At 46.7% G+C, this 25,711-nt stretch overlaps 1 protein-coding gene across 1 annotated transcript in view; it reads right to left on the bottom strand.

Moving 5' to 3' along the window:
- The window catches only part of ORMDL1 (ORMDL sphingolipid biosynthesis regulator 1), an 80,792-nt gene extending 63,293 nt beyond the window's left edge, over nucleotides 1-17,499 (bottom strand). Inside the window, exons 1-2 of the mRNA XM_085648810.1 lie at nucleotides 17,357-17,499; nucleotides 12,834-13,016 (exon numbers count right to left, since the gene is read on the bottom strand). Coding sequence (XP_085504936.1) covers nucleotides 12,834-13,007 — 174 coding nt within the window. The 5' untranslated portion in view covers nucleotides 13,008-13,016; nucleotides 17,357-17,499. The remainder of the gene's footprint in view (nucleotides 1-12,833; nucleotides 13,017-17,356) is intronic.
- Between the last annotated feature and the right edge of the window lie 8,212 nt (nucleotides 17,500-25,711).

Here is a 25,711-nt window from a genome sequence, read left to right as displayed (position 1 = left end):
AGGTGCATCAATCTGTATAAATTCCTATTAATTTAGGAACTATTGGGCTCGGTTCCATCTGTTAATTCATGGGAGAATTTATATAAGGTGACATGTGGGTTTATATGCTATACTAAAAGATAGAGAAACTATTCTCATTTCGTTTTAATTACAATTCAATTACAGTTTGATTGGGGCTCAATTGATATCTGTGTGTCAGCCCATAAGGGGGTTTCCCATCCTAAAGCGTCATATGCATTTTAGTTTTTAAAGGTAAAAAACGAGTTAGAGTGTTCCCATGTCCTTTCAATTACAGTTAAGTACTCGTCCAATAAACTTCAAGTCATCGGTCTAATTTTAAAATTTCTCATGATAAAAGTGATGTAACAGTATATTTATTCCTGATAAAACTAGGTGGACGCTCTCCTCTTGTAGTTATATATATATATATATATATATACACACACACACACACACACACACACACACATACTGTAAGCATCTGTTCGTAGCAAGTAGTGATGTAGATTAACATGCTGTACAAACTCATGCTATCAAGTGCTGGGCTTGGATGTGTGCAACTTGTTTTTCTTCAAAGAAGTCCTTGAGTCAGGAGGCATAGTGACTCCACCCATTGCTGGTAATGCGCATGGGCATCGGCTTCATTGTTATATTGTTTATCTGCACGGCAAGTGAGGATGGAAATGGAGTGTAGAGATGCAGAAGATAATGACCATGCAAAGAATGAAGAAACTAAAAAGCATCTACAACAACCAAAGGCTTACAGAGAGGCGAGTGGGCGCATGTGAATCTACATCACACTGCATGCCATAGACAGATGTTTACAGGGTAAAAAACATTTCCCATTCATGGCATGTGTAGCTGTAGATACACATGCTGTGCATAGACTCTAAAGCAGTTCTCCCTTAAGCGGTGGCTAGCTGGAGGATATTGCACAGGACTGTAAAATTGTACTGAGTACAGCCTGGCCAACGTTAGTTTGTTGGTGTGCTAAGACATCCACACAGTGATAGTGTGTGGAGTAGACCAGGTAGCTGCCTTACAGTTAACAACTACAGGGGTGTTACCTAAGTAGGCCATAGAGGCCCCTTTTTGTGGGTAGAGTGGGATCTGTTAGAGACAGGCAAATGTCTCTTGGCTTTGGCATAACCGGTCTCAATACATCTGACCAACCATCATGCTATGCCCACTTTAGAAAGAGCATGGCCACTGCAGAAAGTTATAAGTGTGGCCCTAGATCAACACTGGTTGCTTCTAATGACCCTGCACGTCTGACCACTGTGGAGATAGGCCCTTCTGCAATGGGCGCATGTGTAACCTGGCATGGGGAACTATGGCAATATAGGAGGCCATCATGCTGAGGAGGCGTATAACTGTCCTGGTCTTTACTTGCGATCTGGCTGAAAAAGAGAGAGAGCAACGATTGGAAATCCTAAACCCGTGCCAGGTTGGGATAGGCTTTCCTGGGGACAGAGTTTAGTACCGCCCGCAAGAAGGGTTGAACCTGAAGATGTTTATGGTGGAACTTTGTTGTACTGATGGTAAACCCTAGACCATATAGCAGGTCTATGGTGGCCTGTGTGTGTGTCAAGCACTGCTGTTCAGTTGCATTCTTGATCAGCCAGTCCTCCAAGTAAAGAAAGACCTGGATGCCATTCCTTCTAAGGTGAGCGCCTACCCCATAGTGACTCTCTGTGAGCACCCTTGGGGCGGTGGTGACCCTAAAGGGCAGAACTTTGAACTATAATGCTAGCCATTTACCACAAACCGTAGGTACCAACGATGTGCAGGGTAGATCGTGATGTTAAAGCAAGTGTCCTTTAGGTCAAATGTGGTCATGAAGTTGTCTTGCTCTAGTAGAGGGATGACCTCCTGGAGTGCCAAACTCATAAAAGTTTATAGGAGGAATGCTTGCTATTTGTCTAACCCATGGGTACTCAAACATATTCCTGAGGGCAACAGAGTGTGGTCTGTGATGTGATTGAGGGCAGCATTGATGCCAGCAGGGTGGTGATCGGGGGGGGGAGGGGGGGTAAGGTGGGTATAGGAGAAGAGAAGTATATACATCTAGTAGCTGAATTGCTCAATGTGAAACCAGAAAACCGGACATTAATCCCAACATCCCCACTTTACCAAATTGTGTGATCCTAGGCAATTATTTTATTACACTTTCACTCCTTTTTCTTCCATTATCGCATATGAAGGCCTTGAGATGCATGACTTCAGAATGTGCGCAGTACAAAACCTTCTCCTAAGTTTAATTTATTAAACTATAATGTTATTCATGTATTATAGGAACCTAGCCTATCCTTAGAATGCACATAACTGACTTGCCTCTTAGCTCACTATTGGCATTGTTGTCAGTGTGTGAGAAAGAATGAATGGTTTTAGGCTCATATTTGAAAACAATCACTTAAAAAAATACTTCTCAATGCACTGATATAATCTGACATACTAAGGTGAAATGGTTCTGCATGTTAATTATATTTTTACACTTTTGCTGCAAGATGGCTTTTAAAGTGATGGGGTTCCTTAAGTTAATTAGTGCATGGCAACCTAGTTACTTCTTTAACTTCCATTAACCTTTAAATATTGGCTTGCCTGTATATTTAACATCTTTTCAATGCTAGTGCTGAGTCGAGTCAATTGCAGCCAGTGGTGCTGCGGATCAGGGGGCTGCATGTAAAGGTTAGGAGGGTCGCATGCGGCCCCAGGTCCGTTCTTTGAGTATCACTGGCCTAACCACTGGCAATCGCTCAGAGAAGCATCCCAAACCATTGTTCTTTAACTCACCAGGTCACCTCAGTCTGGATGCAGCCATATGCAAATCAGTCTTGACCCTACTCCTGATGGGAGCAGTCCAGCTCGAACTGCCAGGCCAGGTCCTCTCCGAACTGGAACACTAGCATCCAAGGATCGATTTCGCCCAAATAAGAGCTCATCGGCCAGGTATAGCTTGGTTCCAATGACCAGGGGATCCACGTCTGGGTACACCCTTGCCACTTAGGGCACTACAACAAACAAACCGGGAATGTGTCACTATGTGGTAGTGTTCTGACAGGAATTTATTTACAGAGGGGCCTAAAGTTGAGGATGGACTTGAAGACCCATCCTTTTTGGGAATGAGAAAGTACAAGGACTACACTTCGCCATGGTGGTAGAAGAGCACAAGCTTTATGGCCCCCTGAAGGAGGCACTGATGTTCTGGGGAAAGGGTGTGTTTATAGGGAGAGATGTTTGGTTGTGTGTTTGCGAACTCCGAACAGTAACCCTTGCCTATAATGTCTAGGACCCAAAGGTCTCAAGCGATTTCTGCCTACCTTGGCAAAAACCCTGCAGTCTTCCCTAGACAGGTGTAATGTGATCGGGGGAAAGTGTGAGCACGGCATTGCTTGGTGGGGACAGCCCCTTGGTGGCACTGCTTTTGCCTATGTCCCTGGAGTTATTCCCCTAGTAGCACTCTCTGAAGTAGCCCCATGGAAGGGTCTGCTGGTTTGTTGCCTCTGAAAGGAAGTTGAGGCCTCAGGAGAGGTTGTTTTATATCCACCACAGTTCTGGGACTAGCAAAAGGAACAGCGGGTAGGTGATTAGAGTGCCCTCATGGCCTGAGCGGTCCAAAGAGGTGCTCCCCATTAAAGGGCAGATTGAGCAGATACTGCTGTACCTCTTGCTTGAAGTCGGAAACATGCAGACAGGCGTGGGGGTGAATAAGGACACATTGAAACTACATGACGCATGTCACCAGCAACGAGGACACACCTAATAGTAGAGTTTGATTCTAGCTTCCCCTTTGCAATGAGGTCTTGGACTCGTTTTTTGTCCTGGTTGGCAAGATGTTGGAGGAGCTCCTCTATCTCGTCCCAATGCTCCCAGTCGTACCTGGAGATCAGACCACCAGAGTTACCAATGTGCAAGTGTGTCGCAGGTTAAGCAGAGACTCACTTATCTACCGCCTTTTGCTCTCCTTGTCCGGTGGCTTGTATTCCAGGTGCGTTGGGCATTAGCACACTTATAGGCATTATGGACAACTTGGAAGTCAGGAGGGAGTTGGCCACTGATGTATGCAGGGTCCGTAGGTGATGCCTTATATATTTTATCCACTCTGGGGGGAATAATCCTACTGTTAACTGCCTCTTTGAAATTGTCAGTAGCAAGATTTAACATCCATCTTAACATTGCGATGTTTGGCATGGATTGATAAGTGGAGGAGAGCGCCTCCAATAAGAATACTTCTCCCTCCTGTTCCATATGCATTTCTACTTTCTGGCAAGTGGCTGCCCTTTGGAGCATCTCGCGGTAGAAGGTGCTGTCGTCTGATGGGGATGGTTTTGCGGAACCAAGATCCAGGTCAGTTTCCCCAGGAGGGTCTATAGCATAAGCGTCCCACAGGTCTTCAAGGTGTTACGGGTGAAAGGGTGCATAAGGATCGTGAGAGGATCCTGGACTGTCCTGCCCAAGGCCAGAGTGTGGAGATTCAAGTGGGAGGGCTGAAGTGGGGCAGAAAGGAGGATTGGAGGAAGGCAGAGGAGAAGGAGGTAAGAGAAGAGGCGGTGGTGAACAAGGCAGAGGTGGCAGGGGACTGGTGCCTCCGTCTTGGCACCTCTAACTGGCATGTCAACGACTTGCTCGAAATTCAGTTTCCTCTTCGGAGGAAGGGAGTTCTTTGGCTTCAGTGTCAGCTGCATGGAGAAGCTGACCAGTTTTGGGGTGGATCAAGATGAGCTTTTGCAACGCATCAAGTTCATCATGGAGCCGTTAGAGAAGCAGTTGTTCCAGTTCCTCAGAGTCAACAAAGGATGGAGCAATGGGTGCTTAGGCGATGTAGGTTGTTTCTGTGTCACTCGTGCCAAGGTAGTTTTCGGGGCTGAAGGTGGTCATTGTGCGTGGTTGCCGAAATGTATTTCGGCACCAAAGATGGCCTTGACGGCATCCTCTATGCCAGCGCCAAAGATACTGTCAGCGCCGAGAGGTGTGGCTTTAGGATCTGCTATGGTGCCTGGAGTTCGCTGGGTACCAGGTCTGAAGTGTGTTTTCAGTGCCGACAATTACCTTCATGCAGTGGCTGACCGGAAGCATTATGTCTGGCTCCTGGGCGACACCCCTTGAAGGTGGTGCTCGGCCTCTGTTTGTAGCTGGGAAGATGGAGGTCGTACTCACAGCAGCCATCTTCCGCATCTGTTCCTGGACTGGTAGGGGGTAGTCAGAAGCTGTCCTAAGGGAAGACTCACTTATCGGTCACATTTTGCTCTCTTCAGACCCACCTCCCTGCTCCCCTTCCCAGCCAAGGTCACAGAGAAGGCCATCAACGTCCAACTCTCCACGTTCATCGAAGCCAACCATGTCCTGGACACCTCTCAATCCGGCTTCCGAAGCAACCACAGTACCGAGACCGCCCTCCTCACCACCTCAGACAACATCCGCTCCCTCCTAGACTGGGGCCGAACAGCAGCCCTTGTCCTTCTGGACCTCACGGCCGCCTTTGACACCGTCTCCCACCGCATCCTAATCACCAGACTCCACGTAGCTGGCGTCCACGACAAGGCCCTGGACTCACTTCTTCCACACTGGTCGAACAGAGCGAGTCAGACTACCACTGTTCCTCTCAGAACAACAGAGATCTGCTGCGGGGTGGCCATGGGCTCCCTAAGCCCCACCCTCTTCAACTTCTACATGGCCCCACTCGCAGCCATCGCCAGGAACCACAGACTCAAAATAGTCTCCTACGCTGAGAATACCCAGCTGATCTCCTCACCAACGAATCCACAGCCGCCAGAAACAACTTGCACAACAGGATGAAGGACGTCACCATATGAAACAAAGACAGTTGCCTCAAACCCGACTCGGATAAGAACAAAGTCCTCATCCTGGGACCCACCTCCTCAGTTTGCCATGACTCCCGATGGCCCGTGCACTAGGAGCCCCCCACTCACGGATCACGCATAAAACCTCAGCATCATACTGGACTCCTCGCTCACAATGAACCGCCAGATCAATGTAGTATCCTCAACAAGCTTCCACACGCTTCGCCTGCTTCGAAAGACATTCAGATGGATCCCCACCGAATCCAGAAAGACGATCACCCACACGCTCATCAGCAGCAGACTAGACTACGGCAATGCACTCTACGCCGGCATCACCCAGAAGCTCCTCAGGAGACTACAGAACATTCAATACGCCGCGGCCAGACTGGTCCTCAACATTCCTTGTCGCAGCCACATCACCGAACACATTTGAGAACTTCACTGGCTCCCAGTCAACAAAAGAATCACTTTCAAGCACCTCACACATTCTACATAGCTCTCCATGGTGCAGGACCAGCATACCTGAACCACCATCTCCGATTCCACGTACCCACCAGACACCTCTGCTCTGTCCATCTGGACCTTGCCACAGTACCACAGATCCTCAAGACCAAAACTGGAGGAAGATCCTTCTCCTACCTTGCTGCCAAAACCTGGAACACACTTCCCCTCCACCTCAGGCAATCCCGGCTCTTCGACTGAACCCCAGTGCCCAGACGGATCAGTAGCCTCCTCTTACTCCATCCCCTCAGCGCCTTGAGACCCGCACGGATGAGTAGCCACGCTTTACAAACCCTGATTGATTGATTGACTGACTGATTGAGGGGAGGGGGCCTGAGCTTCAGCAGCTGAAGTGCGCGGATGGGCTCGATCTCAACATCCCAGTTGTTGCAAATGTTGGGGGTGTTGTCACCCTTCTGCTGCATCATGGGAGTGGGAAGCGAGGTGGTAAGTGTTTTTTGTATGATTTATTTATTTATTTATTTAGAGCAGAAGGCGAGTCAGGCAGACCAAGAGGCCTTGGAATGCTCTAGGGACAGACCGAGGTTACACACCTGACGGAGGTCTGCCCAGGGACATTTGACGCGACACTGAAGACTGAGGATGGGGTGATTTGCATAACGGATGGGACATTCTCGGTCGCTGAAACTTGGAGTAGACCCCAAAGGGGCAAGTCCCAGAGCAGGGAGTCCAAAAAGTCTCAGTCTTCAAAACGGACAAGGACGCGCGATGAGTCAAAATGATAGGAGATGAGGCAATTGTTATACTGACTGGTAGAGGGGATCCAAACGGGCCCGAAGACAACACAATGAGGCGTCGACCTGAAGCTCGGGAAGAACACATCTGAGCCGGTCTGTGAAAAATAAAGCAATCTAACAATGGAGCTGATGTCCATGCATATTACTAGTAATAGGTGGAGTCACTATACCTCGTGCCTTCTTTGGACAAAAACAAGTTGCACATGTCCGGGTCCAACACTACATGGCAGGAGTATGCACAGCAGTTGTATCTACAGCTACACATGCTACAAACATATATATGAGTTACATGCACATATCCAATAAACACTTAAGACAGATTTGAATCCTTTCTAAAGAGTTTCCATCCCAGAATCCAGGCATGTTCAATAGAGGTGGTATTCAGAAGCACCCACCGTTTCGCAACATTAGTTGAAGATAAAAAGAGAGCATTCTTTCATAAACTATAACTGCTGCGTGAAAAAGGCTGGATTACGAAGTGGCATTTGGTTTCTGCCAAGATTTTAAAATTATAGACCATTTTTTTAAACAGATTTTATTTGTCAAATTATACATATATTGCAGGGCTCTGCACCCCAGAGACATCTGCACAATCAGAGCATATTATATTGACTTTGACATTTGCAATTTAAAATACAGGAAATAGAAAAGCAATACAAATAAAATCTAACTCCTCCCCCGATCACACCATACACCCACAGTCAACCCGAATCATTTGGATAGAACAAAAGGTCTGCCCATCAGAATATCCCACTGCACGGTACCCCCCGTTCCCATCATTAAAATAAGGATCGCATCAGAGGGGTGTCCCCTGCCACCGGGACCGGCTCTAACAGCAGTCCTCGATAGTCCGCTCACTGTTTCCAAATTTTGAAGTGTTTGTACGGGCACCCCCTGGCAATGAAGATGGATTTCTCGAGACCCATACAGAAGTCTAGGCCATTCTTCCACGCAGTTACTGAAGGGGCCCTCGGTGCCTTCCACGCCCTAGCTGTGTCCCTTTTCGCCAGGGTAAACCCCAATTGCATTAGGTGTTGTCTATAGATGTTACCTCCTATCCCCTCCATGATGTGTAGCAGAGCAAGCCTCGGCGAGCGGGGGAGATCCCAACCCAAGACCTCCAATAGACAGGTGAAAACCGCCCTCCAGAAACGATCTAAGGAGAGACAGAGCTAGACAGTGTGCACGAGTGTACCCTCCTCCCGAATGCATCGAAGGCACACAGGCGAAGCAATCAGCTCCGCCCTCCACAAACGCACCCGTGTAAAGTAGGCTCTATGTAGATACTTAAACTGGACGAGACGAAGTCGTACTGCTATGGCCGTCCCCCACAGAGCAGCTAAGGCCTCAGTCCAGTCTTCTTCATCCAACAGACCCACATCGCCCTCCCAATCCCCCCTGAGTTTCTGTAGAGTGGGGGAGCAATGGGTAACTAGGGATTGATAGATCTTGGAGATTTTGCGTTCCTGGAGATCTCCCATAAAAACCTTCGCCTCCAGCGTGCTGAACTCCGGCAAAGACTCTAATCCCTCTAGGCTAGGGGACAGAGCGTGCCGAAATTGAAGGTACTGATAGAATTGGGACTGCGCATCTGAAATTCTTTCTGAAGGTCCTGAAAGGATTTGAGTGCCAGTCCCCTCATAACATTACCCAAGACCGTAATGCCTATGTCATCCCACCCCCGGAAACCCTGCAGGACCGCCAGATGCGGCAAATGCCTGTTATTCCAGAGGGGAGTTTCCAGAGTCAGTGTATTCCACCACCCCATCCTTCGCAGCGCCTGCCTCCAGACCTGAAACACAATCCTTGTTGCCGACAGCAGCGAGCCCTGCAGCGGCGCTGAATACAGGATCGAGTGTAGCGAGTAGTCTCCCATAAGTCGCCGCTCGACCGCGTATGCAGGATCTTCCCTATTGCCATAAGGCCCTTCCTAAAGGTCAGCAAATTAGAAGTGCTACGTAGAGCCAATGGCAAAGCATTCCAAAGCTGCGATGCCTTCAGCTTGAAGGAGCGGCCACCTACGCGGGCCCTCTTTACTCGAGGGACCACCGCAAGGAAGAGAGATTCGGATCGCAGAGATCGGGCCGGGCGATAAAAGGTAAGCCTCCGTTGCAGATATTTCGCGCCCGAGGCATAAAGAGCCTTATGAGCCAGCGTCAACGCCTTGAAGACTATCCGCTTCCGGATAGGCAGCCATTGAAGCGACTGCAAAAGGCCAGACACTCTGGCTCGCCTATGAAGGCCGAAGATAGCCCGAGCGGCCGAATTCTGCACCACCTGAAGGCGCTGTAGTAGATACTCCAGTAGGCCCAGATATAGGACGTTAGAATAGTCCAATCTGGAGCCAATTAAGGCCTGCACAGTGATCCTCCTGTGCTCTTCTGAAAGCAAAGGAAGAAACTTCCGGAGCATCTTCAGGAGGCCGAAACATGTTCCCATAAGACCGAGGATCTGAGATCTCAACGTCAGAACATTGTCGATCTTAATTCCCAGATGTTTTGCCTGCTGGGAGGAAACATATTAATCGGCCACCATTCCTGCCAATCAGGATCAGAGGTACAACCGAAGAAGAGTACCTCAGACTTATCTGAGTTGCATTTGAGGCTGTTCAGCTGGAACCATTTGAAAACAGCCCCAAGGCACTCACGAATACTCTCTCCATCATACTCCTCTCCTTTCCCACACGTAAAGAGGAGCTGGGTATCATCGGCATAGGATACGATCTGGGCCCCCAAGGACTCCGCCAGTGCGGCCAATGGAGTCATAAAGATGTTAAAAAGAGTCGGACTCAGCACCGAGCCTTGCGGGACTCCGACTACCAAAGGCGGCATCACGGCAGAGCTTGAGGAGGCCCAGACCGTTTGTCGGCGGCCCGCTAAGAATGATCTAAACCAGCTGAGCACCGTCCCCCTCAGACCGATCTCGAAGTCTGACGAGGAGACCCTCGTGGGGGACAGGGGATGATGCGTGTTGATCCGGGGGCCTGCCCGGCTTGTGTAAGACAAGCACTTCCGCATGTCCCCAATCTGAAGGAAGAGAGCGCTCTCTCGCGCCTCCTCCACCACCGAGCTGTATTGAGGGCCCAACTGCAAGAACTAGCGTTTAAAAATTTTTTGCTGGGGAACCCATTGCGCCCCGGCACCTTCCCGGAGTTAAGCTCTCCCAGTGCGGTGCCTAACTCTTCGTTCGTCAGGGGCAGCTCCAATTGTGTCCATCCCTCATCCGACAGAGCCTTAGGTGGAAGATCATCTAGGAACCTATCTATTGTGGCGGCTGGCAAACATTCTCTAGGGGCGTTCAGATCTGCATTATATGTGGCAAAGCTCTCAGCTAGGGCCAGTGGGTCTGTGAGCGGTTCGCCTGTCGAGCCCAAGATGCCCGGGAGGGCCGGAATATGAAACATTCCGTGACAGAGTCGATGCAGCATCTTGCTGGATTTATCCCCCCACTGATACACCATACTACGCATCGCCAAACAGGCTTGGCAGGCCTCATCCTTCAGGAGTGCGGCATAATTCTGTTGAGCCATCAGCAATTGCCTTCTGATCTGGCCGCCTCCCGCCTCCTACGTTCAAGATCCTCTATGCCCACCTCCACCTGCAGCAGCTCTTTCCAATGCGCCCTACGCGCCGCTGCACACCAGGAAATGTCCGCCCCTCTCAGTGTAGGTTTCATCGCCTCTCATAGTAACTCGGCCCTGGGAACAGACCCCACATTAACTGTCCAGTATTGATCGATAGCGCAACTTATGTGTTCTCTATAATCATCATTTTGCAGATGCCATACCGAGAGACGTCACCGAAATGGTGGCTTCATTCGCCCTATTTGTAGAGTGAGGGCCACCGGGGAGTGGTCTGACAGGCCCGAGGAAGAATCTCCACCACCCTACCCACCGCCACTCGGGGAACAAAGAGGTAATCAATTCTGGAATAGGAGTCGTGAACCGCAGAGAGATACGTGAATTCCCGACCATCTCTGTGGAGGCGACGCCATACGTCTACCCAAATCAAGCCATGTCACAAGAAATGCAACTTCGTGGTGCGACTACCCTCAGGACAGCCCCCAGCCCTCCAGCGATCCCGGCCATATCCATCACATCGTTCCAGTCCCCGCCGACTACGGATAAACCATCTGGTACCTCCGCCCAAAGGGTCATAAGACGCTCCACTAGATTCCACTGCAGCGGGGGGGGGAGGGGGGGGGGGAGAGCATATACACTACCCAGCACCAAAGGATCCTCCCCGACCTTGCCCTGGAGGAATAAGTATCGCCCCCGAGTGTTCGTCCACTGCATGGTGTGTGTATATACGACTCTGCTGTGTATCAAAATTGCCACCCCCTGTGATCCCCTCACAAAACCGGAAAGGAACACATGCTGATACCCGGATCGTTGAAAACAGAGGGCCTTCGTTCCCATGAGATGCACTTCTTGCAGCATAAGGACACCTGCACCTGCCCGTTTAGCCTGCTGGCGTATGGCCCCTCGTTTAAACTTATCTAGGGCACCTCGCACGTTCCAGCTAATGATACGAAGAGTACCTGGAGACAACTGCTCCCTAGTGGATATACCGTCCATCTGAGGCTATGTCAGCAAATGCAGGAAGAGGGAGCACTATGTGGTGTACGTGCGAATAACTACAGTCCGTGAGCGAAAGCGCGATCAGAGAACAGAAACAACCCCCACCCAACAAACCCCCCACCCTATACCTCAAAAACACAGGACTGGGAGCGGTGCCTGGACCGCAATCTAATGGTCTGGGGCCCCCTTCGGGCTGCCTCGCTGTATGAGGAATCGGACTCCCTTCCAGGCGGCGTATGAGCTCGCACACGCACAGTTTCATCAGTCCATTTAAAGACCTCCTCTGGTGAGTCAAAGAAATGGGTGCGGGAGCGGTATACCACTCACAGGCGGGTAGGCAGGATATAGTAGAGAATATGGAAGCTTAAGGTCTCTCAGACAGGCCTTTGCCGCTAGGAACGACTACCGCTGTTGCTGGACCAGCCGTGTGTAATCAGGGAAGATGAGGATGCGAGCATTGTCATAGACCCCCCCCGCTGGGTGCCGAAGATCGATCACGACCGCAGCCAAAGAGCACCGTGACGGCCCAGGAGCAGATGATTCCCCCTCCCAAGCTCCGATACAGAGCCCTACACACCGCGCCAACCACAGGGCTGATGCTCGCCAGGGTGTTTGGGGGGCCGGGGGGGGATAGGGATGTCCGCTTACCGGGAATCCCGGGCCCCGAAGACCGCAGCCGCAACCAGGCCCCTCTGCAGCAAAGGGCTCATGCAGGCACTCTGCCGCTGGCGTTACACAGTCCCGGAGGCCTCGCGACCGGTGCTCGCTGCCCTGCCGGCAGGGTCCCGCCTCCGCTCCACACGCTCGTCAGGCCGCCGTCTCCACCGCTTGCAAACTGCCTCCAGGCATAGAATAAGGCCTCAAGGATGGCCCCACTCGCGCTCCTTTCCAGATGCAATTGGGGTGTCGAATAGGACCGGAGAGGCAGGATAAATCAAGAATAAATGCTTAGGCTGAGCAGAGTTCGCCTAGCACACGTCCGCCATCATGGCTAGCCAGGCCATGCCCCTTTATAGACCATTTTTTAAACTTTAATTGGAGTAAAAAATCCGCTCAAGTATAAAATGGGTTCACAATAGGTATGTTTATATGTGGGAGACAGTAAAATAGTGACATGTAAAGACTATCAAAATGTAAGAAAGTAAGTGGCCTAGAACCATTCGACATCTACTGCACTACAGGCCAGGTACTCACCAGATTGTGAATCACATTCGTTAAAGTCCATGCAACAGGAACGCTGAAGAATGGAATGCTGAGCAGGACAATGTGAAGCATTCCCACTCCAAGAGCATAGGTCAACCACATTCCTCTACTGTTCATTACCCGTGTGTTGGGATTAACCTCGCTGTGTGCGACCCCCACGTTCATTTTTTCAGCCTACAGGAAAGAAAGCCTATTGTAAATACACTATATTCAGAACTACGCATGTGATGAAGATATTTCAAATAAGATAAAAGCTGCTAAAAGGCCTGCAGTTTTAAACTTTTCAAAACTTACCAAGAGCTACATTTTTTTTACGTCATCTATAACAAGGAGTCTGGCAAACCAATGTTTCGGCTGGTGGGAGTCTAACACGAACCATCAAATACTTCCGATAGTAAAGTAACCTGGCACTATTGTAGACAAACATAAGCAGGTCCATTTGACGGCTGCCAAGGGCTGAAAACGCAGAGACCAGCGCTAGAGGGAGAAGTGTTCAACACTTTGGACATCGATCCAAAATTGGACTTAACCTAATAAACTGCCCCTCCTGCCTCGAAGCTCTGCTCTGACGAGATCCAAGAAGATCTTGATAGGGTTTTTAAAAACAAACTATCACAACAGTAGCAGTTGAGACAACATGCCTGCCCAATCCCCCCCCCCCCCCCCTTCCCGGAAATGAGGTCAGTATTTAATGCGGCAGTTAGGAATGTTACTGCAACAGACTACACTTACGCCATCACAGAACGTCAATATGGAAACTGCTTACAGCAATCTCAATATGAGAAAACTGATTTGTCTGGAGCATCCAAAATACAACGCATTCCAAGAAGATTCTGACAGTAGTAAATTGTATTCAAGTACAGAATAAAAGCGACCAGAAAACATATACATATATGACATATTATTTAAAATACAAGAATTATAACACAAGAATTCCAATCAGTACAAAGATCTTCCTAAGTCTTTCAGTACGTATTTTACTTGATCAGAAATTAGATATTGGCATCAAGAAAATCATCCATATATGAGAGACAGTACTGAATATATTTGGGTTGTACACAGAAAAACTGAACACTGACTTGTGTCAGTTGAAATACTTGTGTTCTAATTCTGGTTGTATTCTTAAATAATAGGCCGTGTATGCATAGGTTTTTCTAGTCCACTCTATTCGATAAATTAATAAATGTTACTCCCGTGAGAACTTTCTTAGAAAAGGTTGTATTTTTGGTACTCCTGACAAATCAGTTTTCTCTTGATTTTTTTTAAATGTGCAGGACAAAATAATGTTTGTGTTCGGATACGTCTTGAAAGAATCCTAGATATCTGAGGCAGCAACAACTTTAGCACCCATCAATATGCCACCAATAAAATGCAAATTCAATTGTTCACTTGCTTCCGAAGTACGTCAAATTACACCTATGTGCAGACCTGGGAAATGTTCTTGCAAAAAAGTGCCCCAACACAGTGGAACAGGCAACTATGTCCATGTGCCAGGATTCAAAATGACAGATCGAAGCTAAAGCTGCTCTCCTTAAAATGCCACACTCAGATGGAAGTAAGAAGTGGTGGGGAGCGACGGAGAAATCTGCATCTGGAGTCCAGCTGTACTTCCGTTTCTTACGGAATTAGCAGGGAGGATCATAGGCGAAAAACCTGCACTCAGACAGCCCGCCCCTCAACACAACCTCTTCTCGGATGTATCAGCACAGTTATGTTGGTAAAAAGGAGAGAAAGTCACAGCAAGCTCTGCGAATCTGTCTGGCTTCTCCAAAGGATAAGATGACTCTAAAGAAAAGGTCTTCAAACTTTTTGATGCCGAGATCCCCTGTCAAAAACCTTTAGGCGTAAGGCCCCCCTCCTGACAAAAATTTCTAGAACATGGACCTTCTCATCTTTGCTAACTATCGACAGCCATAAATGCCCCCAATTACCACAGAAAATCATTTATACATTGGGAAATAAATTAAAGTGTTTAGCAAACCAAAGGTCAGTGGTTGGGGGCGTGGTCAAAGGTGTGGCTAAAAACAAAGGGCCTCATGTATGAGGCATTGATGTAGGGCAGCGCAGCGAGTCATCTTGCTGCGCTGCCCTACGTCAATGTTGAAAGGGGAAAAATGCACCTTATTTATGAAATATGGTGCATTCTCATTCTTTTCCCCCTATGTTGCCATACAAATTGCTGCCTAGCGCTAACATAGGCAGGATGGTTTTTGTGCAGGAAGGGGCACCTGAGAATGTAGCACACATGGAAAGAGGAAAAAATTAGGAGAAATTAAAACATTTCTCCTTGTTACGCCTGCTGTGGAGAGGCATATGGTTCTGGCACTGCCCCAGGTTTACATGGTTTTGTAAATCTGGGGCAGCGTCAAAATCCATAGGCGTTGTGTGGGAACATCCACCGCAAGGCCTATGGAACGCCATCTTGACATATAGTAAGGCAACGCAGCAACTTGCGCTGCTTTGTCTGATTCCATATCTATGAGGCCATGCAAAGCCACGCAGGGTGACTTTGTCTCGCCTCATAGATATGATTGAGATGCTTGTGCCGCCGAAGCTTCAAAAAAACTAATGGGAAGCAAGGAATTAAAAATATATATCTGCAGAACTGTTCCATTGAATTCTGTGTTAGGGTACCAAATACCCACCAACAATTACTTAGCACTACCGAGCCCCTACTAAACCTGTGTTTCACAAACAACTCCATCTTCACAGCTGTGACTTTGAAACCAGCTTCCCACCATTACCCACCCAGGACAGCAAGTCGGTTTGACATGCTCACTGCTGTTTCTGTCACAGCAGACATCTGTCTTTCGAATGGCCCACTGGCCTTGCCATACTGTTTGCTAGCAAACATTATCTATGCTGCAGCTTAGTTCAAATATCATTATGATCAGTGACAATTCTGCTACCTAATACTGTAGTATTTCCTCCTTACCAGTCCTCCCCCCCCCCCATCCCCAACAGTTCGTTTTCTCACTACCACGCCAGGACACAAGTGTGTTTACAAGTTTCTGTAGCAATACGTGTAGAAAAAAAAAATTGTATCTTAAGAGTACCCTTCATTTATTGGCAACTGATATTGTTGTGCTAGTCTGCATTGCTCATTTACATTGTTTTGTGCTGTGATGAGTGGGGTGCTCATTTACAGTGTTTTGTGCTGTGATGAGTGGAGGGCTCAGTTACAGTGTTTTGAGCTGTGATGAGTGGAGGGTCAAATATATTTTGTAATCATGCGTTATCCATTGTCAGAGTCCTATATGTGTTGTCCGCCATACTCCAATTATATGAGAAAGTCACAGGTCACAGTTTAGGCTGGGGGACCATCTCCAAGAAGGTCCTTTAAACATTAGCCCACCTCACACTGTCAGATCACCTAAATTGGTCCAGACCCCCTAAGAAAGGATAAAGTGGTGTCATATTTCAGGGTCTTGAATATCCTAACACGGGCAAGTCTTGTTTTTCTTATAAAACGTACAAATGCAACATTCGTTGAAATTTCATACCAATGCCTTGCTTATTAGCCAATTCTAGGTTGTGTGAAGTCTGCAAGAGTACAGGGCAACGAAAGACCTGTGACAACTGAAGAACTAAGCTCCAAGAAACCTTGACATTTGGACTTGGATTCCACCTTTTAGGAGCTCGTTCGGCAAGCGGAGTTATGACCTCCATAAACATGGGAAAAGGCGGTTTAATAAAGGTTATTTTCTAAAGGTATCAGATTGGACACAGATTTGCATTTTCAAACTACTATTCTTGCTCTTAATGGCAGCACAGCGTGTCATTTGACCAATACAATACACGTGGTCATTGTTTTCCTAACCACAACGAACGTACATTGGCTGCTCATGTCAGTATCTCACATTCGAGTCTTCATTAATCTTAGGTCTTGTCTGTTCAAATCTAATTATGGTGGCTACGGGCATCCTATACGCTTACGTTACAAATCAGAATGCAGTCGGGATATTCAGATGCCTTGTTGGAAGCGATTGTTTGGCATAATAGGAGCGGAAAGACACGTGCAAAGCCTTGTGAAAAATGAAGAACGCGTATTCTGGGAATTATAATGCTGAGAAAATTAAAATTAAGTCAAGAGTAAAATATTTGGTTCCTTCCCCGTCTTTGGAAAATTAAAATTTTCTGTCAGAGAATCTCAGAAAATCTGCTTTTCACATAACCACATATTCAGATAAGATTCAATGACTATGTTGTATTAGATTTAGGGCAGCAGCAAGAGGGTCGCTAACAGCAAAAATACAAGATAAGTCAAAGATGAAAAAAAATCTACGATAGGACATTTTATTGTTTAACAGTGCGACAAGTACAGGGTTTCCTATAAACATCGAAAAAGGGACGTTGTTCAACAAAGGACAAGATAACACCACTACATCGATAAAAACTAGTGCTATGATGCACATTCATTGGAAATCTCGTGTTGCCACCTCACTCAAATGGTGAACAGGACATGAACGCAAACGATACCGCTAACCTACGGTGACAACCTGTCCGCTACTTACACGGACCGTCGGTAAATTTCCGCTTTATGTCCGTCATCCGTAGTTGAGCTTCCAACGGAAATCATTTACCCATAATTTTAGCACTTCCGGGTTACACCACAACCAACCAAAGGGGTGCGCATATTCTGGAAGTCGTTTTGTAGTGGGCGTTACCGCTAATTTCTAAGGTGAGCTAGGATTGGAGCATTGAGACACATCTGCCAATCACATGCATCATAAGAATTGCGAAGTGTTGATTGGGTGTGGAGTTTGCACCCGGGTTTGTTTGCTCGCAGAGGTATCCTTGTTGTTAAGTGTCGCAGGTGTCTACTGGACTGGTGCTGCCCATGGAAGCGAGATTGGGGTTTAGTGGGACTGGGGCTGTGGTAGGTTAGTCTGGTGTTGCAGTTTGTCGTTTTGAATAGGGAGTTGTAGCATGACGCAGGATCATGGCCCCAGGTGATGCGAGCGAACTGTAGCTGTACCCTATCACGGGCTTTTCAAAACGTTTTCTAGGGTTCAGCCAGACGTGGCGCAATTTGATACGGGGCCAGAGGCGATCCTCAACATTTTATACAATTGATGCCCCGAGGATTGCACATGATCTTCAACATTTTATACAATTGATGCCCCGAGGATTGCACAGTGTCTGATGCAAGCGCATTCCAAACCTTTTCGAAGAGCTTGGCCCTTAACATAACAGAAGTATTTGTAAAGCTCACCCGGAGGCATCTTGGCGCTGAATAACAGATGTTTATTGTTATCCAACTGACTGGTACTCATTTTGTCGACCTCAGGTGGATGAAAGGCAGAGTGGACCCACCAGGATTTGAACCTGTGACCATGAGGTTAAACACAGGCCCCTGCAATGCACACATTAGTTCGCTAGACACTTGTTCCTGATTAAAGGAAAAGGTACGCAGCAAACCTACCAAGGTTGAAAAACATAATATGTGGAGGGGCCTAGTGCTTATAACAACGTAGAGGTGGCTGAGAGTGAGACAACAAATTAACGGAGAGCTGACCCAAGGATCGGATCAGGGCTGTAAGAGCCCTTGCATTAGCCGAGCGTCAAAAATATTTTCCATGTAAATCATGCAACAAAGAGCGTGTTGGGATATGATAAGTTGCCAAACATTGTATACAATAACACAGGGAAGCTTTTCGCCTTAGCAAATCAGATTATATAATTTAATTGTGAAGTTTTTATTAAAAGTGGACGTTTTTAAACATTAATTGAGAAACATTCATGCCCCCGCCCTAATGATAATGCGGTTAGGGAACTTAGCGGCAAGTTAGGGTTCATGTGTAACACGCATGGGCTAGATTCTTATTTTACATGAAGCAAAAGTAGTCTAACAAAGGAAATGTTTTTGTAAAGCACCCATCCTGAACTCTTGCATTTGATGGTGCTCTCGTGGTAATGAAACAAGCATTGGCATAGCCAATACGTCTCGCCTTTGGGACCTTATAAGTATTTAGTTATGCAGCACAATATCCTTGGTGCAACAACATCAACTGTTGCATGGCTAAACACTTATAAGGTCCCAAATGCGAGACCTATTGGCTATGCCAATGATTTTTTTTCTTCAATGCAGACGCCTTTTAAACAATATTTTAGTCTTGACGCAAAATGCTTTGCCAGTGTTTGGTGCTGAACTCACCCTATTGCACCTAGAGCACCAACCGCATACAAAGTGACTACTGCCTACACCCATAACAAAAACAGATAAAGGATGCTTTACTTTGTTATCTTTCTTCGCTGGAGGTTTTGTCGTTTGACATGTCGCTGGGGCTAATGGAGCAGTAGACGGTCGGCCCGGGGCAGAGTCAGTGGAATGCCAGGCTTCGGTGGAGGCGGGTGTTGTGCCATGTTATGGTTTCCTTTATAGGCATGTCAGCACTGCTCACAAGACGTATTGTTGGGCGGCCTGAGCTCTCACTGGTGGTCCATCGATCAAGCAGTGGTCTCAGACAGCGCCGGGGTGCCCCCCTCCCCAGAGCACGGGTTATCCATCTATGGCGCCCCGCTTTTCATGGACGGCGGACAAAGGCGGTGGGTTCATATTGAGACGGCAGCAGCTGCCTGGGCTGCCTCAGTCACGAGCACAATGAGCCCGGCAAGGCAGAGGGGCTGAGGGGTCACAGCACCGCAAGGGAAGACCCTTCCCTGCAGGAGAGGGGGTCCAGCGAGAACACTGCATTGTGAGGGCGACACTACAGGTGGCAGGGGTCCCTCTCAACATTCACAGGCACACTGCAAATTCAAGAGGCGACGTGACGTCATGGCGTATCCCGCGATATCCCCGTCAGGGGGAGATCTACACTGCATCCCAGTATCCAAGTAACAACGTCATAGTGTAAAGATACTGCACAATGGTTTTGACAGTGTCACCATATAACCGCACAGCAACCGCATAAATATACTGCACGTCACAATAGTATCACTATAGAACTATACAGTAACTGTATACATACACTGGATCAAATGTCTGTGTTAGTTTATAAATATACCGTAAATGCCTGTCACAGAAACAGCATCATTATATACATAAACTGCACTATGGTATGAAATGGAAATCATCACCTATAAGTATTATTCACCGTAGCATTTAAGCAACAACAGAACTGTATAAATACACTGCTCCACAGTATTGACGCAACAGCATCCCATTATAAATATAACGGGCCTGCTTGTCAAATCAACAGCATCATCAAATAAATGAACTGCACTATGGTATGAAGTAGGCCGCATCACCGTGCAAATATACTGCCATAGTATCAAATTGACAGCATTACCGTATAAATATACTCGGCCATAGCATTAAATCACCAACAGAACAGTATAGAGATACTGCACTATACTGCCTAATCCACAGTGACACCTTATAAATACTGCACACTCGTGCCAAAGCAACAGCCTCAGCATATAAATAAACTGCACCATAGTATCAAATCAACAGCATTACTATATAAATATACGTTACCATGGCATTCAATTAGCAATAGAACTGTATAAATATACTGCAGCATAGTTTCCAATCAACAGCATCACCTCATAAGCATACTGTGTACACTTGTCAAATGGACAGCATCGGCTATAGATATACTGCACCCTAGGGTCAAATCAACAGCACCACCATGTAAATATACTGCACTATACAATCAGAATCACCATATGAGTGTACAGTGCCATAATGTTAAATAGATGGCATTATCACGGTCATATACCATGATATGGTGCCAACCCCACAGCACCATCCAAGGAATATACTGCACTATAATGTGAACAATTCACGGCTGCATCGCTGTGTAAATATACTGCACCGTGACGTGTGAGATCAACAGCACCAGCGTAGCACTATGTAAACACTACACACTGCATTGAAGAGTGACAAATGAACAGCGACTACATATTGAAAAAACAGCACCAAATGCACCACTCAACTTATACAATATAATTTAAATGAGTCCATATCCTTAGAATTTTTTCTTTTCAAAGTTTTCTTCTTTATTGTTCAGTTTGTCATGTAAATATTAAAACAGCCAAAGCAGCCGACGCGTTTCGTCCACCTCTGGACTTCTTCAGGGCTGTAACGAATTTATACAAAAGGAAAATACAATATAAATGACACACATAAGGACTAAGCACAAACAATTATAACAACACATTAAAGGACATTATATACATTACAGACATAACCAAATACAATTGGACTCAATTACCAAAACGTTTACATATAACATCAAAAGACAATTATAAGACTACATGGAGTGTACAAGAATGATACATTTTTTTCTCGTAAAATAACTATTCTTTATTTGCAACATCGTATCTCTTTCGTACTTTCTTCTCCCTCACTACTAAGTAGTGAGGGAGAAGAAAGTACGAAAGAACATAAAGATTGTGACATCCTTTTGTTGGTGGGTATACATCTTCCTTGTTTTCTTAGCACTTAAACCTCTTCTGGCGCCCCCCGTTCCATGCTAGATTGAGATTGGGGAAAATTATTATTGTTGCCCCTACTAAGTAAGGGACTTCGCTTACCCGTTTGCGATTCACTTCTAACTCCTTCCATATCTGACTTCAGAATAGGCTTTTTTAGTCTGCCACCTATTGCCTAATATTGGAATTTTATCCTTGACCGATTAGTCATACTAGTTCTTACAATGTGACATATTGAGAGGAGTGTCCATATACACATCTCACACTTATCTGTCATTTTAACTGGTTAATATGTCGCGGATACGATGTTGCAAATAAAGAATAGTTATTTTACGAGAAAAAAATGTATCATTCTTGTACACTCCATGTAGACTTATAATTGTCTTTTGATGTTATATGTAAACGTTTTGGTAATTGAGTCCAATTGTATTTGGTTATGTCTGTAATGTATATAATGTCCTTTAATGTGTTGTTATAATTGTTTGTGCTTAGTCCTTATGTGTGTCATTTATATTGTATTTTCCTTTTGTATAAATTCGTTGCAGCCCTGAAGAAGTCCAGAGGTGGACGAAACGCGTCGGCTGCTTTGGCTGTTTTGGATGTTTTAATATTTACATGACAAACTGAACAAAAAAGAAGAAAACTTTGAAAAGAAAAAATTCTAAGGATATGGACTCATTTAAATTATATTGTATAAGTTGAGTGGTGCATTTGGTGCTGTTTTTTCATGTACACTCCAGTAACTGGAACGGCATTGTGCTGGCGGGTGCTAACCAAGATTGCACACTTGTGGTGAATGGAACATATCACCAATAGACACGTTGGGTTACTGTTAAATCCAGTGCTGCCCTAGAGGGATACCGCTAGCTTTGTGTGTTTTTCAGCGACTACATAATGCCCTGTAAATAAAATGCATTATAGCATGCCAAATCACAAGATCGTGTAAATATACTGCACTGTATCGGTACAATTCATAACATCGTGTAAATACGCTGCACTGTATCAGTGCAGATCACAACATCGTGTAAATGTACTGCACTGTATCAGTGCAAATCACAACATCGTGTAAATACACTGCACTGTATCACTGCAGACCGACAGCAAGACCGCAATACGAGTAAATACACTGCCCTGTAGCATGCCTAATCGACAAGACCACAATACTGTAAATACACTGCACTCTACCGTGCACACAAAGTGTGAATACACTGTACTGCAGCATGCCAAATCGACAACTATGCGACGCCACGTAAAATACACTGCACTGCAGCAAAACTGACAGCCACACAACAGCATATACTTTTTCCCAACAGTTGTGTGCCAAGTAGACAGCAACACTACAACACCTCGTAGATAGACTTCACTGTAGAATGACAAATCAACAGCAAATCATGTTAATGTACTGCACTATCGCGAGCCACATCTGGAGCATCGCCATGTGAATATACAGCAGGATGGAGCACCATGGAGGAGGAGCATCAAGCTTCCAAACAAACAATGGAGGTAGGTGTAGGTGATACAATAGGGAGCAAACATATGACAAGGGACGGGGCTTCAGGTGGGATGCTATGCAGTGCTTCTCTGCAGGACGAGGGCTGAGTTTAAAACGTTAACAGGTGTGGATCCCTCATAGGGTGCTTACAACACAAAAACGCTAATGTAAGTGGGGGTCACATGAGGTGGTGGTATCGCGCACACCCTTCTTAAAAGTGCTCATAGGGTACAACTGCCCCCACCCCTCGCAGCACTGACAGGAGCAGAGGGATCGATAACAGACACGTATTGGCTCACACAGCACGTACCAGTATCGTGCAGGCAACTCTGCCGCAGACCAGACTTTCACTTCTCCTCTCGCTCTTCAGAAAAAAAAACCTCACGTTTCTCCCTGGGATCGAAAAGAAGAAACCTCCTACTTGCACCAAAAGCCTCCCCCCCCAAAAAACAAGCGCGCGCGCCTCGTGCGGCAGCAGGGAGAGAGGAGGGGGCCTGCGCAATTCCCTTGCGAGAGCGAGCGGCAAGGCGCGATAATTGATACCATATGGCGCTGCAGCTCACTCCCGCAAGGGAATCGCCACAAGTGCATGCGTTGCCATTGAAGGCAATGTTTTTGGGCGAAAAAGGGAACCGACGGCTAAAAGTCTCCTCCTATGCAGCGCATGCGCACTGCGTAGGCGAGACCTAAAAATGGAGGTTCGTGAAATAAGGGGTTTACCCAGAATCACACAGTTTGGTCAATCAGGCATGGAACTCACATTTTTCAGTTTGATACTGTGCAATTAAGCCATTAAATGGGTATGTCTTTCTGACTAATGCATTGTCCTTAATTCTTTGGACGATGACAATGATATTACAGCGTGGGTATGGGCATAATCCATGTTTTATTTTTGGCAGTTATACGTAGCACCCAGGACAAACACATGTATCACAACAGACACAGACTAGCTACATGTTTGATTCTTTGGCACTGGGAGATTTGTCCAGATTCACAGTATGCAGGGCGACGGCGCGGATTAGAAAATTAGACGGCAGCTGTAGTCGTTAGGCAAAATCGCCTTCGTGAGAGCTGGTCTCATTTTGGGCTTGTGGTTCCAAAAGGATTTTGAACTTACAGTGGTTCACTCTCCTGTATAACTACATAAAGGCACTCCTGCCCCACCCCCATACCCCTCCTCCACAAAAAACCCCACAAAAACTGCCATGTCCCGAGGTGTTTTCGCACCGACCTGGCGGTTCATCTTCCCCAGCTCCAACTGAAAGCCCATTTTGACACTGCCACAGTGTGATAGCGACTTCTCACCAGGTGTTTTTTGAGGGCAGCTGATGTTGTGTGACACATGGTGGCACAGTGTAAGTTGCCAGGTCTGACTTAGACTGTTGCTGGGCTGCTCCAAATAACAATGGGTTACTTCTCAGTACATGGAAAACCAAAGAGTCAACACAATCAGCAAGTTTCCTAGTGACATCAGCAGGACTCAAGATGCAGACCTGGAATATCACTTAAGTGTCAATACTCGCATATTTACTCACTCATCCACCTATACATTCCTCTCAGTGAGATATGCATCAGCTCCAGAGATCTGCGTGTTACCTAAATGTTACTCATGACTTAGCAGAACATGTTCTGTGAGTGATGAAAGGTTTTATTAGCCTGTCCAGCTGAATCTTTACGGCAGGAAATGGAAGATTGTGCTTGCTGTCTTTTATGAGAGAGGGAAGATTTATTTGCTGCTTGAGTGCTGTACCTGTTTTGAGAGAATGCAAAGGTTGTACTGCTGCTGCATGATTTGCGTGGGTCCTGTGATGGAGACAGCATGCCATTACGGCAATGGCTGTACCTGTCCCTGGAAGGATGAAGGGGTGTTTCCACTGTTGATGCCTTAGCTTATGAAACAAGACCTTTTCATTAAAGCTTCTTGCTGCTAAAAAGAGGGCTATTTCTGCTATTTATCTCTGCATGCACTTTGCTTGGTTTTATTCACAAGAAAGTGTCACTCTGTCACACATTTGGTCTGTCAATGTCACTCGTAAGTAAACTGAAAGCATGGAAATGTCACACATATGCAATCTGAAAACTTGGCAGCTATGGGATAGCATTAGCACAGTTACAGTATACACTGGGGCAGGCAGCCTAAAATAAACCTGGAGATTGATGAATATCTGGTGTGCCCACCCATTGTGCAATTTTCAGCACCTCTACGAAGTAGGTGTGATCAGACTCTCACAGGAACATCCAACAGGTCTCCTTTCAGGTACCAGACAGCAGTTAAAGAAGAGTCACTGGTTTGGGCTTGTGGGTAGGCCAAACGGGTCACAAAACCATCCTCAGGGCCCATTCAGTGTCAAGGAAGATGACAGTGGATTAGAAAGAGTGGGAAAAACTAAACAAGATCAATGACAGGTGAATGAGGTTAGGGCTAACATCCGGAGCAGTCTAAGGTTTGTTCATCAGTTCTAGATGGCGATCTATGCCACCATCATCACTGTTAAGGAGATTTTCTCCGAACTCATGCCATCAGATCCTCTAAACTACAAATACAATGCAAGAACACCCACACTGCACAAGTTGCAAAAACAATTGGGCAGGTATAAGTGTATGGCTACAATCACGATGTAAAGGCTGAAGAAATAACCCCGGGAAGTTGTGCTATAAATGGAGGTCCACCACTTGTGGAATGTACATGTTCTATGGGAAGCAGGCGCAGTAATAATAATAAGCAAATTTAGAAAGCGCCTGGTTACACTAGGCTAGTGTGTCCCCGCGCTGCGGTACAGGCCTAAAGCACCCTCGCAGTAATACAGACCCTACCCGTATGAGACCCCCACTACTCTACTCTGAGGGGAAGAGATAGGTTTTCAGCTCCTTACAGAAGGTCATCTCTGAAGCCTCCGTCCTGAGCCCCCACAGGAGTTTGTTCCATTGTTGTGCCGCC

Source organism: Triturus cristatus, chromosome 3_2 (genome assembly GCF_964204655.1).
Source record: "Triturus cristatus chromosome 3_2, aTriCri1.1, whole genome shotgun sequence".
NCBI classification, from domain to species: Eukaryota; Metazoa; Chordata; class Amphibia; order Caudata; family Salamandridae; genus Triturus; species Triturus cristatus.
This window is presented reverse-complemented; position numbering and strand designations above follow the sequence as displayed.